Below are 14254 nucleotides of genomic sequence, written 5' to 3' on the forward strand. Positions count from 1 at the left end.
GGGAGAATGCTCATCATCTTGGTGTGGCCTCCAGCCTTTCTTCTGAACTGGGTCTGGGCTCTAGAACTGGGATACCTTGGTGTTCATGAGAGCATCATACTTGTGAGGTAGGAGGTAGCTTTCTGTGTAAGTAAGGGGAAAAGGACACACACTGAAGAGTGTAAGTCGCTTACACATGCCACAGTGAGGACAGGCTAAAAATGAGGCAATCACACAACACCTCAGCTACATCTCAGTGACAGGCCTTGGCAGGAATGGCTCTCTCTACTTGGTTAAGAGCTAGATCTTCAAATGACAACACAGACACTTACTATAGGGCTTGGACCAGGCCGGGCTCTTTACGTTTCTGTGCCTCATTTCCCTATATTTGTGAGACGAGGAAAATAATGACCCCCAATAACAAAGTGGTTAATATCAATACATAACTTAACATGCATAATATAATATAATATAATATAAATATATATAAATAATATAAATATATATATATATATACAGAAAAAGTCCAAGTGAAACAATTTAAGTATAATATTAACTATATTCATAATATGGTATATTCAGAGGCCCGAAGAGGACACTGGGTATCTTCCTCTATCATTCTTCCTGCTGCTGCTTGAGACAGGGTCTCTCATGGAACCTGATACTCACCATTTTGCTTAATCTGACTGACAAGTGAGCTTTGGAGATCCACCTGTCTGTCCTCCTGTGGTGTTCTGCAGTTACAGGCTTGCACAACCACAGCCACGCATGCATGCATCCATCCATTCATTCACTCATTCATGCATCCATTCATTCATTTATTTACACATCCAGCCATCTTTTCATTCATTCATTCACCCACTCACGCATCCATCCATTCATGTAGCAATGGGCGCTTGGCACACAGGAGGCGCTGTGTTAGCTCTCCGTGAAAAGGTGGACGGTAAATGTGACACCGCACCAACCTCCACAAACCCACTTCCTCTCCAGAAAACAGAAAACAACTGAGAACATGATTTCACTGCCACTTTTGAGCACTGGAGGGGAAGAGTGCAGCTGTTCCTGGCAGACATGAAGCCCTACTTCTCGTGCGTCTTTGTCGTCTGCTTCCTAATCAAACTTTTAACAGGTGAGTAGCCTATCCGTAGTTACTGAGTTGTACTTCAAGAGAACGTTAAGAAAAATCCAAAATATAAAAACTAAGTACAAATGGAATATGTTTTCATTTTATTTTATTTTATTTTTAAAAGTGCAGACAGTTTCAGAAACTCTGCAGCTCATGGTTCAGGGCATCACGCTCCGTCAGCATAGATGGCATTGTTTCTTTTGATACTGTGTTTTAACATGAAAAAATATGTTTCAACAGACCATTAAAATTTTAAATCACATGCTTAAAGTTACCTGTCAGTGTATAAAGTAGGAGAGCAGCTCACTGTTTTTAGAGAAAGATGAAAGGCAAGGTGATTTGTGTCAACAGAATAGAAATTGAATAACCCCAGAAATCCTTCTACAGTAGAGAGTAAAGTGGATGGAAAATTTCCAAAAGGAAAATGTTGACTTTAATCTTACCTGGATGGTCCTGTGTCTGAAATGCATCCATCATATGGCTGTTGATTGTTGTTGTTGTTGTTGTTGTATTGTTTTGTTTTTTCTTATTGATTGTTTTATTTTTATTTGTTTTATTTTTCAAGACAAAACCAGACCAACCTGGCTGATCCTATAAGGACACTAGGTATGAAGGTCATCATGACATTTAAAAAGGGGGAGTGGATGACTGACAACATTCACTAGCCCCTCTAGACCTTAAACATTCTGGACTCTTTGACTCTTTTTCATGGGTGACATTGATCAGAATCTACACAAGCAGTTGAAAGAGGGCCATGTGCATTCTAAGTAATTACACATGGTCTTTTATTGGTTCTTATTACATTACGTACATTGACCTATTGTTCTTGAAATTGGGATAAGTGAAGTGAAACATTAAGTGATGGGAAATGCCTTTAGTAGGAGAAGTGAAAGCAAAATATTCCGTAGTATAAGCCCATCTGGAAATGCACTTTTCTAGAACTGTTACTTTTCTATTCAAAAAAGAAGTCAAACCTAAAATTGAATTTACTCAACATTTGATATTGTGCTGTTTCAAAGGTACTCAAATGTTCTTAAGAAGGATGAAGAAAATGCAAAGAGGGTCCTCTCTAATTACCTGGAATAAGTACCAAGAACAGCTCTGGGACAGACGTGTCCTCAGCTATGTAGGCCTTAGCAGAATCTATGAAACAAGACTAGCCATGGCAGGGAAATCCACTCATTTACTCATCCACTCATCCATTCATTCGCACATCACTGGACACTTACCATGCAGGAGATGTTGGGCTGGCTATTGTATGGACAGTGGTGAGCAAGACCAGGCAGGCCCACTCTGCTGAGACTAGCTGGGCCCTAGTGAAAGAGAGATGAATCAAAGAATCCTACGGACTGATGGCAAGAGAGTGTACCAAGGATCCAGGTCAGACAGAGAGGCTGTGTGGGTCGCTGGAGTCATGCAGACTGTTCTGTGGAAATGGCACTTGAATTGAAATTCGAAGGACAAGTAGGTATCGGTGGGAAGAGCAGTGTCAAGGTAAGAAAGAGAATTCTATGAAAAGTCAGTACAAGGGATCTGTAGGTGTCACAGAAAGTCAGAGGGATGGACCAGGGCTGATGTGGCTGAGCACAGGGGGGAAGGGAAGCTGGGCATGATGGCAGATGAGGCTGAGAAAGAAGTCAGTGGTCAGGCTTCTCAGCCTACATGGCCAGCTAAAGAGTTTGGATTTTCTTCCAAGAGTATGTGTACAAGTCATTGAATGGTTGGCTTATAATGCCTCAAAAGTTTTCTGTATCCCAAACACATTTGGGTAGTAATGGTGATGGTGCTGTACTCAAAAGACTTGTATGAAAAAGTGGTAAAAAAAAAAAGAAAAGAAAAAGTGGTACCATTTTTGTAGAGGGATGGATCCAGCCATAAGATTGTCACAAGTTGCCAAAATTAGCTGATCAATATAATCTTCTGGAATAGTCACCTGAGATCCTAAATGAATAAAACCAATGTTAGTCTCATGACATGGAAAACTGTATTGTGTAGAATGCCATTTTTCAATGACAGGTATCAAAATGGAAGCATGAGCAGCTGAGCAGTGGGAAGAAACACACCAATGATCATCATATTTAAGTCGCCCCAGATTGCATATACCTAGGAACTCCTTGTCTCACAGCTATAAACACAGAGCCAAACTCAGGGAACTAAGCACTCCTGAGTAGCCATAATGCTTTTAATGCTTCCAATTCTTGGCTTTCTTATGCTACAATGACACAGGGAGTCTCACCCTCAGGCAGTGCTGAGAAAGATCCATAAACCAAGAAAGGCTAAGTGATCTGTCACACAATACCTAGTGGTAGAACCATCATTAGAAGCCAAGTGTGCCCAGCTCCATTGAAGATTTGTGAACAACACAAATCTCAAAGGGGGGGAGGGGATGGGTTCTGACCAATGTTATTTAGTTGCTGAATTAAGAAGGTTGAGAGTCTTGAATATTCCCAGTCTTCAATGGGTCTCAATGTAAAATTTAACAAAATCTTATTGTTTTAATGATTCTGGAATGACAGAAGGCTCTTTTTTACAGAAGAGTCTGCAGAAAGAAGGTATAAGAGAAGACAACCTTCCTAGGCAATGGAGGTGGTATGGGTGGCCTGCTAAATTCTGGCTTTAGGAAGGCTACTTTGAAAGCAGTGTAGAGAATGCAGCCAGTGGCAATGATTGACAGTAAATGCATGTCTTAGGATATTTTCTTAGGAATCCAGGAGGGTAAACCTCTGACCCTCTGTCTCTGACAGTGACAGAGCAGTCATTCTAGAATCCCACCATCTCCAGAGAAACAGCCCTTCAAGGTTCTTTTTATAAAACTATTTTATTTATTTAGTGTCTATGAGTACACTGTAGTTGTCTTCAGATACACTAGAATTTGTTACAGATGGTTCTGAGCCACCGTGTGGTTGCTGGGAATTGAACTCGTGACCTCTGGAAGAGCAGTCAGTGCTCTTAATCGCTGGGCCATCTCTCCAGTCCGCCCGTTAGTGTTCTTATCACCAAATCCTCCCCACAGAGCTCAATGAGGTCTGGGGAGATGAATTGACCTCTGGGTTCCTCCCTTTGAGCACCTATTTCTAGAATTTATGCTGCATTGAAAAACTGTATATTGCTAACCCTTTCTCTGGATAGATGAATTTAAGTCATTCTCAACATGATAAACCTTGATTTTATGCCTCCAAGAGTGTATGTATTTACCTTATTTTCCTGAGTTACTTAATCACCTTGTTTTTCTCTATGTTTTGTTGGGATAGTGACATTTCCTTTTAATATTCTTTGTTGTGTCCAGTGAATATGAAAGGTTGATGATACCTTTTTTAAAAAGATCATTTTTATTTTATTCAATTGGATGTTTTGTCTGTACTTATGTCTGTGCACCACAGTCATGCCTGGTACCCATGGAGGCCAGAAGAGGGTATCAGACTTTTGGAACTGAGGTTAGAAATAGCTATGGTAATGAGGGTGCTGAGATTTGAACTCAGATCCTCCAGAAGAGCAACAAGTGCTCTTAGTAACCAAATCATCTCTCCAAGCCCTAATAACACTCCTTAATCTATCAAGTCATTATGTTCAGAGGATGATAATTATATAATTAGTTAAATTTATTGATCACTGGGAATTGATCCCAGGACCTTATGCCTGCTAAGCAAGTGTTCTATAACTGAGCTGAACATCCAGTCCTGTTTACTCATTTTTTTTAATAGAAATAAGCATTGTTATGCCCTTGTCTGTAATGCTTAACCCCTACTTACCACACTGGCATAACAACCTTGAAGTGACCTTCTCTCCCCCACTCTTCCACTGACTCCATCATTGGTCCATGCATGAGTTTAGTTGAAATAGTGTCAAGTCAGGTCATTCTGTGTTCCCTCCTGAGAGCGTTCCTTTCCTGTCCCTCTAATCCTTTCTTTGTCCTTCTATCCCAAACTGGACTTCAGAGACAGCATCAGTGTGGATGTTGCTCCTGTCTTGTGACCCCTGTTCTGACCAGTGTTTAGAGCCTTTCCATTAGTCTGAGCACAGGGGATGATGTCTTTCTCCCCTAAACATTAGATGGAAACCTTTATAGCCTAAACTTACCAGTGCCACAGGTACTTTTCCTGTGACTAGGAGTTCTAGTCTGTAGTCTGCTCTCCCTGGAGATTTTCATCTATGCTTTGCGGCCTTCTGGATTGTAGATAAAGTATTTCGTGTTAGTCTGAGTCTTACGTTTTAATCTAATAAAAGTCCTTCTAGTATTTAGTGAAAAACAATTTTTAGACAAGGTCTCATGTAGCCTACACTGGCTTTGAACTTTGGATTCTCCTTCTACACCTCCCAAGTACTGGGATTATAGGTATGGGCCATCACAGGTCTATGGAGCTGGAGACTGAACTTAGGGCTTCCTATATGCAGACAAGCTGAAAAACTGCCCTACTTGTAGAATTTTGTGATCTCAAAAGCCACTCATTTTACCTTTGAAATTCAAGAAGTTCATGCTCATGTTGCCCTCTTTCTCAGGTATTTTCATGAATTTTGTCTGTGACCAGATACTCCTCAATTTGTGAACTCAAACTTTATTCCTTATTTCCAGTATCTTTTTCTTCCTCTAGTGTTTGCTTGATCACATTTTCCTCTGTCTCCCCCTCTTTCTAGAAGTTTCTATTACTCTCATGTGAAATTTTTCTCACCAGAGTGAACAAAAGACCTTTCATTTTTGTGCTTACTAACTACAGCTTCTTCAGATCTATTAGATCATTAGGTTTTTAAAGTTACTAGTACCTTACCAATAATCTGTAGGCACACAGAAAAAAATCCAACTTTCTTCTTAGCTTTGTTCACAACACCATCTATATACATGTTACTTGACTAAAATGTTCACACCAGCATATGTAATAAATTGAATGAATATTATCACTTATGCTACCTTACTCTTCTAAGATCATTTGGTCATTCTGTTTGAGATGTCAAATGAATTACTGGGTTTTCCAATTTAAAAAATTAAAATCACTTCTATTTTCTACATAAGTGGTGACCTGTTTCTTAATCTTCTAATAAATGAGTTACTCTTCTAATAAGCAGTCTGTTCAGTGGTAGTTTTCAGTCATTCTGGAAGAAGGAAATATTGACATTTTATAAGAATTCAAAATTATGTTTTGAAAAGTAGAATATACGTATGTGCAGATCATGAAATATAAGTTAAAGCTGTTGGTCAAGCCATGGTTTGTTTTCACCAGTTTTATCTGTAGAATAAACATTGGTGTGCAAACTTAAATAGAGAGTGGGAGCTTGGGGCTGGTAACCTCTGAGGGCTGTGCATGGTACTGTGATGCCATGACTGCTTTGCTCAAGGAAAAGTGGAGAAGACACAGGTCATGACTAAGCAGAGAGATAGACACAAGTATTTGTGTGCACTTGACCACAGGTACTGATGAATCAACTCTTTCTGAGTCATGCTATTGCAGGTAAAGTACTTCCCATGAGCAATTCAAGAATTTTTAGAGGGGACTGCTTTTACACTTGAGAAATCAGACTTAAACAGCTAATGCTTATGCTGTCCTTAGATAATCCATTCATGCAACAGAAGCAACGCAATTACTTCACTACACTCAAAATCACTTTGTACCATCTAAGATTCAAGCAAAAATCCCATAGAAATGTCTGTTTGTACTTGTTCAATTACAATGGAAGCTTCTTATACCTATAGATCCATTTTTACAGGAGGGCAAATTACTGGACAAATTTCACGAGAAATTCAGACCCTGATATCAAGAAACCAGATTTGTTTTCAACTACACAGGGCAGCTTCATACACAGTGGTTGATAAGTAAACATGTATATAACTGAAGGTGTTACACACATGCAACTGCATACTTGAGAAACAATTTTATTTGTTTATTTATTTATTTTGGTGTATAATTGCCTTTCAGTCACTGAACACATGCATGCCACCAATGCGAGTACTGAGTATTTGTCAAACTAATACGTACGCCTTAAAGGAAAAAGGAAATGCTAAAAGGAATTTCCACCTTTAACTTTATGTTTCTTTTCCCATAGCAAATCTCTTCAGATCCTTTACTTCAGTGCCTGTAAAGTGAGGGATTTGGCCTAGGATATCAGACCAGGAAGCCCATTCAGGAAGCAGACTCTGAGGTCACATCGATTCAATTTATGGCTCTAATATTTACTGCTGGCTTTATTAGCTTGGATAAAGGCTATTGAATATAACAACCCAAGACTTAGTTCCCTCCGCTGTGAAACAGAGATTAAGAAATGACTGTTCCATGTAAAAGCTAGCATTTGAAAGCAAATGATATATTTTTATAATCCTTTAACAATGTACCCTGTACACAGTTAATACAATGGAAGCTCCTGAAGATGATTGGGATTCAAAACACCAGATGGGCATCAATCAGTTTGAATCTTTGGCTTTGCTTTGTAATGTATATGCTCCCCAATTTCCAGCAAATAGGACCCCTTTCTTCATTTGTCTTGTTTTCTTGGTCCATGCTAAGGGCCTATTAAACCTTCATGGCCTTATCTTCATTTATTTTTAAAAGCACCATTGAGTCCCCACTGTGTTCCAGGTCTCAGAAACAATGCAGTTCTTATCTTCGTAGACTTTATGATTAAATGAGGAAGCAAGACAAGAATAATTAGGATCTAATATATATGTTAGAAATATATTGGCTAAATAAAGTGTTGTTGAGAGCATAGACTTAGGAGTCTTTGGGTATCTCAGCAATGGCTAAAGGGAGGACTTGCTACTTAAAATAGTTCTTAAAGAATGAAGGAGTATTTCTAGTGGGATAAAGGGCTGATTGAACTTTGAGGTTTGTGGAAACAGAAGTACTGTGAAAGGAATGGCCCACAACTTCAGTATGGCTGGACCAGATGGTTTGTGGGATCATGGAGGCTTTGGTGTCATGCCAAGGAGATAGGCTTTTTACCTTATAAGCAACAGGGGACTAATGAAGACTTTCAAGCCGAGGAATAAAATGTTTTATAGAAACTCAATTTTAGAGGCAGATGGAGGAAAGAGACAGACTCACTCTCTCTCTCTCTCTCTCTCTCTCTCTCTCTCTCTCTCTCTCTCTGTGTGTGTGTGTGTGTGTGTGTGTGTGTTGGAGTGGGGATAGGTAGCTAAGAAGATGCTTCTACAGATGGACAAAGACACAAATAAGGTCTGAATTGGCAATGAGAACAGAGAAGAAAGACTAAGTTCAAGAGGTTTCTATGAGTTAGAGTCAACTGATCTTTGTGACTGATTAGATGAGGAGCGTCAGAGAGGAGAAGAAATGATGAAGGCTGTGCATGTCCTGGGCCTGGATAGTGGTTCTTTAAAGATACAGGGTAAGGGTTAGTGAGTGACCACGTTCAGCTTGGACACGCTCTACTTGATGTGCTGACTTTATCCAGAGAGAGATGCCGAAAGGGATGGGAAACTGGCCCGGAGGACTAAGCTGGAGATAAGCATCAATGTAAATGAGTTCACCACAAACGTCCTTGTGTGTGAGCCCAGAGCAATGTGCATGGTAACTGGGAAGTGGAAAGCAATATTTGTATTCATGAATCGCAACACCGATCTCCCCTCCCCTCTGTGGACCAGAGCTGATTTCACTTAATCTCATGTGATTTCCTTCCTATGATAATTTCAAACCAGTGGCAGTGAGATCACTAACAGAGTAGTTTATTTGCAAATTAATTATGTTGTGAATATTGATTCAAAGTTTTATATCACCTTTGGGGTTTTCCATTTTCACAAAGAAAATAACTTTTAACTAGAAGAAAATGGAACTTTCATTTTTCTTATTATGCATTCTTAGAAACCAAGGGTTTTTTTCCCCCCCTTTCAGAGTTCCTTGGAGAGTAAAAGCAGCTATCATTGTGTGTGTGTGTGTGTGTGTGTGTGTGTGTGTGTGTGTGTCTGTGTGAAAAGAGAGGAGGGAGGAGGAGGAGGAGAGAGAGAGAGAGAGAGAGAGAGAGAGAGAGAGAGAGAGAGAGAGAGAGAGAGAGAGAGTTTTGGTTTGGGGGGTTTGTCTCCAGTTTTCCTTAGATTTCTGGTTTGCTTTCTCTAAATGGCATAGGGTTTATTTCACTCACTCATCCTACTGTGGAACCCACTCACTCGTATTCGGTTTGGTGATGCTTTTGAATTATGAGTATAGGCACAGTACACACATAAGAGACTACTAGTCAGAATTCTAAAGGTTTTACTTGATGGAATCAAAAGAAATGGCGATTATTAAGATGAAAGGCTGGTAGAAAGTACATTTTAGATACAATGCTAAAATTCATGAGTAAAGGATCAAATGTAAGAAGTCTCTAATACACCATTTTAACTCTGATAAATCTTTCGTTTCACACCCTTGTGCTGTACTGAGCCAACCGAAGCTTATTATTGTTTGACTGTGGAAAATATGTTTAATAAGCACTATCAATAATTGCAAACTCAGGAGATCTTATCTCTCAGTCTGGGGCCTTTGTAGAGGTTTGTGGTTAGAAGTCTGAGTTAAAAAGAATAAAATCACATTGCAAGTCTGTTTTATATCCTCTGCATGGTGTGGGGTCTCTACATGTTTCTTTAAAGCTTTTTTTCAACCAGAGCTAATACAACTGTTTATAGAGTCCTAGCTGGGTAGGTCCTAGGTGGACTATCTGATACTAAGAAATAAAATACTTTGGATATCAAGGGAATCCATTTGCAAGTAAAGTCTTCTGAATTCTCATGAGTTTTTTCTTTGGGGAGGGACCTTTCTCAAGAGGTTTTCTTCTTTTTCTTCCTCTTCCTTTTCTTCCTCCTCTTCCTTCTTCTCTGCTCAGCTGCTTCTTTTTTTTCTGACTCTTGAGATTCGTCTCACTCTGAGGTCAAGGCTGGGCAGGATGTAGCCCAGGATGGCCTTGATCTTAAGGCAATCCTTCTGCTTCAGCCACCTAAGTGTTGGAATTTCATGATGCATCATCATACTGGCTCCAGGGATTTCAAGTATTTCCCTAAAGTAAGAGACACAAATGCTTTTACCTTTGGGAAAAAAAAAGAGAGAAAATCTAAAAAGTCCCATAATATAAAAGCTCTGATTTTACTTTTGAAAGTAGTCTATTGGTAGTATTATATCATAAAATCCACTCAATTTTAAAATCTATTATAAAAGTCACAAGAGCAGGTGACACTTTGGAGCCTGGTGAGAAGAATGTACCCTCTAAGACACTCTGAATGATTCAGAACATATGCCTACCTCCTGTTCTCCGGGGTGAATAGCATCTCGATGTGTCAATAGAGGGCAGATGTGCATTGCTATCAAAACAAGTGTTACACAGCACTCAGAGGTTAAGACATCACAAGGATATAAATGAGCCCATTACTATTCGGACTTTTAGCTTAAGTGTTGAAGTGTGCATCATTGGTGCTTGTGTTACAAATCACTAATAAGTGATGGTTATAAACATTTGGGTGAGTTGGCAGAATGCCTGTTCTGGGACCTCTTGGCCTGTCCACAAAGTGGACAACTTAAACTATCACACACTTCAAGAGAGTTAAAGAATCAGAATTAAACCTGTCTGGCACTTAGTTATCATGAAAAGGGAACCGACCGACCAACTAAATAAACAAACAGACAGACAGACAAACAAACAAACACCTATCAATTAGGCTAGCAAACCTTTTGGTAGGTATTTACAGGAGTTTCATGTTTACCAATTTTTCTGTCTGTCTTCCTCAGTGTGTGTGTGTGTGTGTGTGTGTGTGTGTGTGTGTGTGTGTGTGTGTGTGTTTGTGTGTGTGTGTCTTGAAGCCTGTGCATATGTGCATACCTGTATGCATGTCAAGGCTAGAGATTAATGACTGGTGCTTTTCTCTAGTGATCTTTACCTTTTCTTGAGACAGCAGCTCTCACTGACCCTGGAGCTCATTGATTTACTAGATTAGCTGTATTTGGCTATATTGGTTGTCAATGAATTCCAAGACTTTCTCCCCACCCACTCGCAGTGCTGGGGTTATACATGCAGGCTGGCATATTTACCTCTGTTTATGGATAACCGGGGATCTGAACTCATGTCTCATACTTACATGGCAGCCCCCCAGTCTTAGTACACTGCTCTCTCTCGATGTGCCAAATTCAGCCTAAAGGCTAAGAAGAGTTTGTGATTTGATATGTAGCACATCTGTCCTATAGGTACAAAGTAATTTTGAATTAAATATTTAACTACTGTGGTGGCAAACATTCAAATTGCAGGTTTACAGTTGCCAAACTTTTTTTTTTCCAGACTGAAAGCTTAAAACTTAAACATAGGGAATGTGGGAACATGAGTCAGCCTTCTTTCTGATTACCACATTCAATAACGGAGGTGAGCCTGGACGTGTTCAAGCTAAGAATGATCATTGAAATGAATATTCATGAGTGCCTGAGAGATGACACTCTGGAGGCTGCAGTTGATTTTAATACCCTTGGTTCTGCATATAAGAAAAACTGAACCCTTCCTAGCCACCCCATATCCTTCTGTAGGCAAGAAAGATCATTTCACTCACTTTAGCATTTCCCAGACTCCTTGGTGTTGTGTTTTATAAAAATATAAGAAGAGAAGGAATATGTTTGGTGGAGGTGCAGCCAGGTGTGGGGAAAGGGGATGCCTCTGTGGGACCCTGCTGAGGCATCCCTTCCCCCTGAGGGACCAGCCACAGGAATGTATAATATAGAATAAAGTTTATTCAGGGCATGCATGGGGAAAGGAGTTGAGGGTGGTAGAGACAGAGAAAGGCAGAAAGAGTAGAGGAGTAGAGGCCGGCCATGAGCACGTGGAGAGGGGGGAGGAGAGAGAGAGAGAGAGAGAGAGAGAGAGGGGGGAGGGAGAGTGGAGAGGAGAAGAGAGAGAGAGAGAGAGGAGAGAGAGAGAGAGAGAGAGGACAGAGAGAGAGAGAGAGAGAGAGAGAGAGAGAGAGAGAGAGAGAGAGAGAGAGAGACAAACAGCCCTTTAGAGTGAGTCAGGCACATCTGACTGTTGCCAGGTAACTGTGGGGTAGAGCCTAGACAAAATGCCAACATTCCCTTTTATGGTTTTTTTTTAAGTTTAGTTACAAAAAAGAAAAACATTAGAAAGGGGTTATGGTGGATCAGGAATAGGGTTGTCATGATCTATTGCTTGCTGACTTTGGAATGATGTGTCTCTGGGGAACCTAGGAAAATGGGTATGGGGATGTTGGTCCAGTCTTAGGAGAGTTGGCTGTGTCCTTGCTGTCCAGTGTCCTTGCTGTCCAGGGTCCTTGGAACCATCTGTGGCTAGATAGGAAGGAACAGGTCCAGCAGAAGCATCTGTGTCTGTGAGAGAAAATTGGAGCGTCTGGGGATTGCCTCTCTGGAGCTGTCCTCGATGCAGTAAATGCCTGGACTTGACAAGATGGTGACACACACACACACACACGTAGAGAATAAGGTTAAGTATGTTTGGGAGAAAATTTTTTCCCTTAGGTGTACATTTGGAAGTTTAAGTGCATATTTGAAAATACACTTGAAACCCTTAGGTCTTGGTGGTTGGGGAGAGGGGAGTCTCAGTCCCAGGACACAAGAGAGGAATCCCACTCTCAGAAATTGATAACAAGTGGGAACTTAGGCTATTCACTGGCAGGTACACTTACCTGTATGGAGTCTATTTGGTCCACGAGAGGAACATCTGAGTGGGTTTCCTGTAGTTTATAAGTTTATAAAAGAGACAGATTTGTTAGCAACATGAATAGTCTTTAAGATAAGCTTAGAGAAGAGAAAAACCTTTTGTAGACCAGAAGGAGCAAGAAGGGTTTTTTCCTTCTGTCTAGGAAATTGAATATATAAAAATTTAGCAAGAGAATTTACAACCTTGACCTTACGAATACAGTTAGACAATAGAGCACACTATAGCTTAATGGCAGGGGTAAAAAGTAAGGCTAAACATATTTACAAAAGACAGTGATCTTCAACCTTATTTTGTTTTTAAAAAAGAAGATCATGGGAAGCATGAGGTCTTTGAAGGGAATTCACCTGACAGTGAAGTTGTGTCTCTGTGATCTCTTCTAGATGTGTTCTGATCCTAAATCCACAGAAAGTAACTGTCGGAAAGAACCTCTGTGTGCATGTGCATGTGCATGTGCATGTGCATGTAGTCGTGTGCACAGAGGTGCTTAAGTACACATGTGTGGATGCATATGTGGAGACCAGAAGTCAATGTCAGACGACTTCCTTAGTCACTTTTGACCTTGGGTTTGAGACAGGGTCTCTCCTTGAACCCGAGATCACCATTTTCCTTTGTATTTGCCCAGCAAGTCCCTAGGCTCTGCCTGTTTTCTGTCCTTCAGCACCAGGGTTACCAATGCACACAGCCATGCCAGGCTATTAGTGTCCAGACTCAAGCCTTCATGCTTGTGCACTAAGCCGTTTACCCACGGAGCCATCTCTGCGGAAATAACTCTCTAAAGATACTGCTTCCACTTATTTCACAGATGGCAAGAGAGAAGTCCACAGGGGTACTCTAGGTAGAGACCCACATGCCAGGCACGGGACAGAACCAGAATTTGTTCTTCAGTTCCCTGGGCAGCACTACACAGCAGTTCCACTTTTCACCTTGTGCTGGCTTGAGGGTCACAGAGTAGGCAAAGAAGGGGAAGCTGCTGACACACAACACTTTTTTTATGTGATGCCTGTATACGGCGGCTACACAGTGTTGACCCAGAATCTCTTTGTGGTTTGCTTGCTGCCATTCTAAAGTCTCTGGGAAATTTTCTCCGAACAATGCTAAAGGAACTGAGAGGCTGTCCGCTGATCTTATCTTCTGCAGCTAATAGTAGAGGCTTAGGCTTCAACAGAGCAGGAGTGCAACTTGGCGCTCACTGGCGAAAGTCCTCAGGCAGCGCCCCGCCCCTTTGTTGGAAGCCAGTGCAGCAGCACCTGTGGTCTGATCTCACCCCTTGCTTTTAACTTGCACCTTTCCCTCTATGAAAAGAAGTGAAAGCAGCTTTATTTTCCTTCTGCATGTTTCTAGACGTTTTCACTCCCATACAGAGGCGCGAATAAATAATAAATGAACACGTAGAGTGAATAACCATCGCTCGGGCTACCTCACCCCCACAATTACCGCAAGCCAAGGATAAAGCGTTGCTAGCACACAGACACCTTTCTGCTTTCTATGTTCTTTCCTGATGCAAACTCT

At 40.8% G+C, this 14254-nt stretch overlaps 1 protein-coding gene across 1 annotated transcript in view; it reads left to right on the forward strand.

Annotated features, from left to right (window-relative positions):
* Positions 1 to 14254, forward strand: part of Icos (inducible T cell costimulator) — a 34111-nt gene that overhangs the window by 14561 nt on the left and 5296 nt on the right. Inside the window, exon 3 of the mRNA XM_032899558.1 lies at positions 970 to 1108. Within this exon, the coding sequence (XP_032755449.1) occupies positions 1051 to 1108 (58 nt within the window). The 5' untranslated portion in view covers positions 970 to 1050. The remainder of the gene's footprint in view (positions 1 to 969; positions 1109 to 14254) is intronic.

The sequence above is a fragment of the Rattus rattus genome, chromosome 4, assembly GCF_011064425.1.
Source record: "Rattus rattus isolate New Zealand chromosome 4, Rrattus_CSIRO_v1, whole genome shotgun sequence".
Classification (NCBI taxonomy): Eukaryota; Metazoa; Chordata; class Mammalia; order Rodentia; family Muridae; genus Rattus; species Rattus rattus.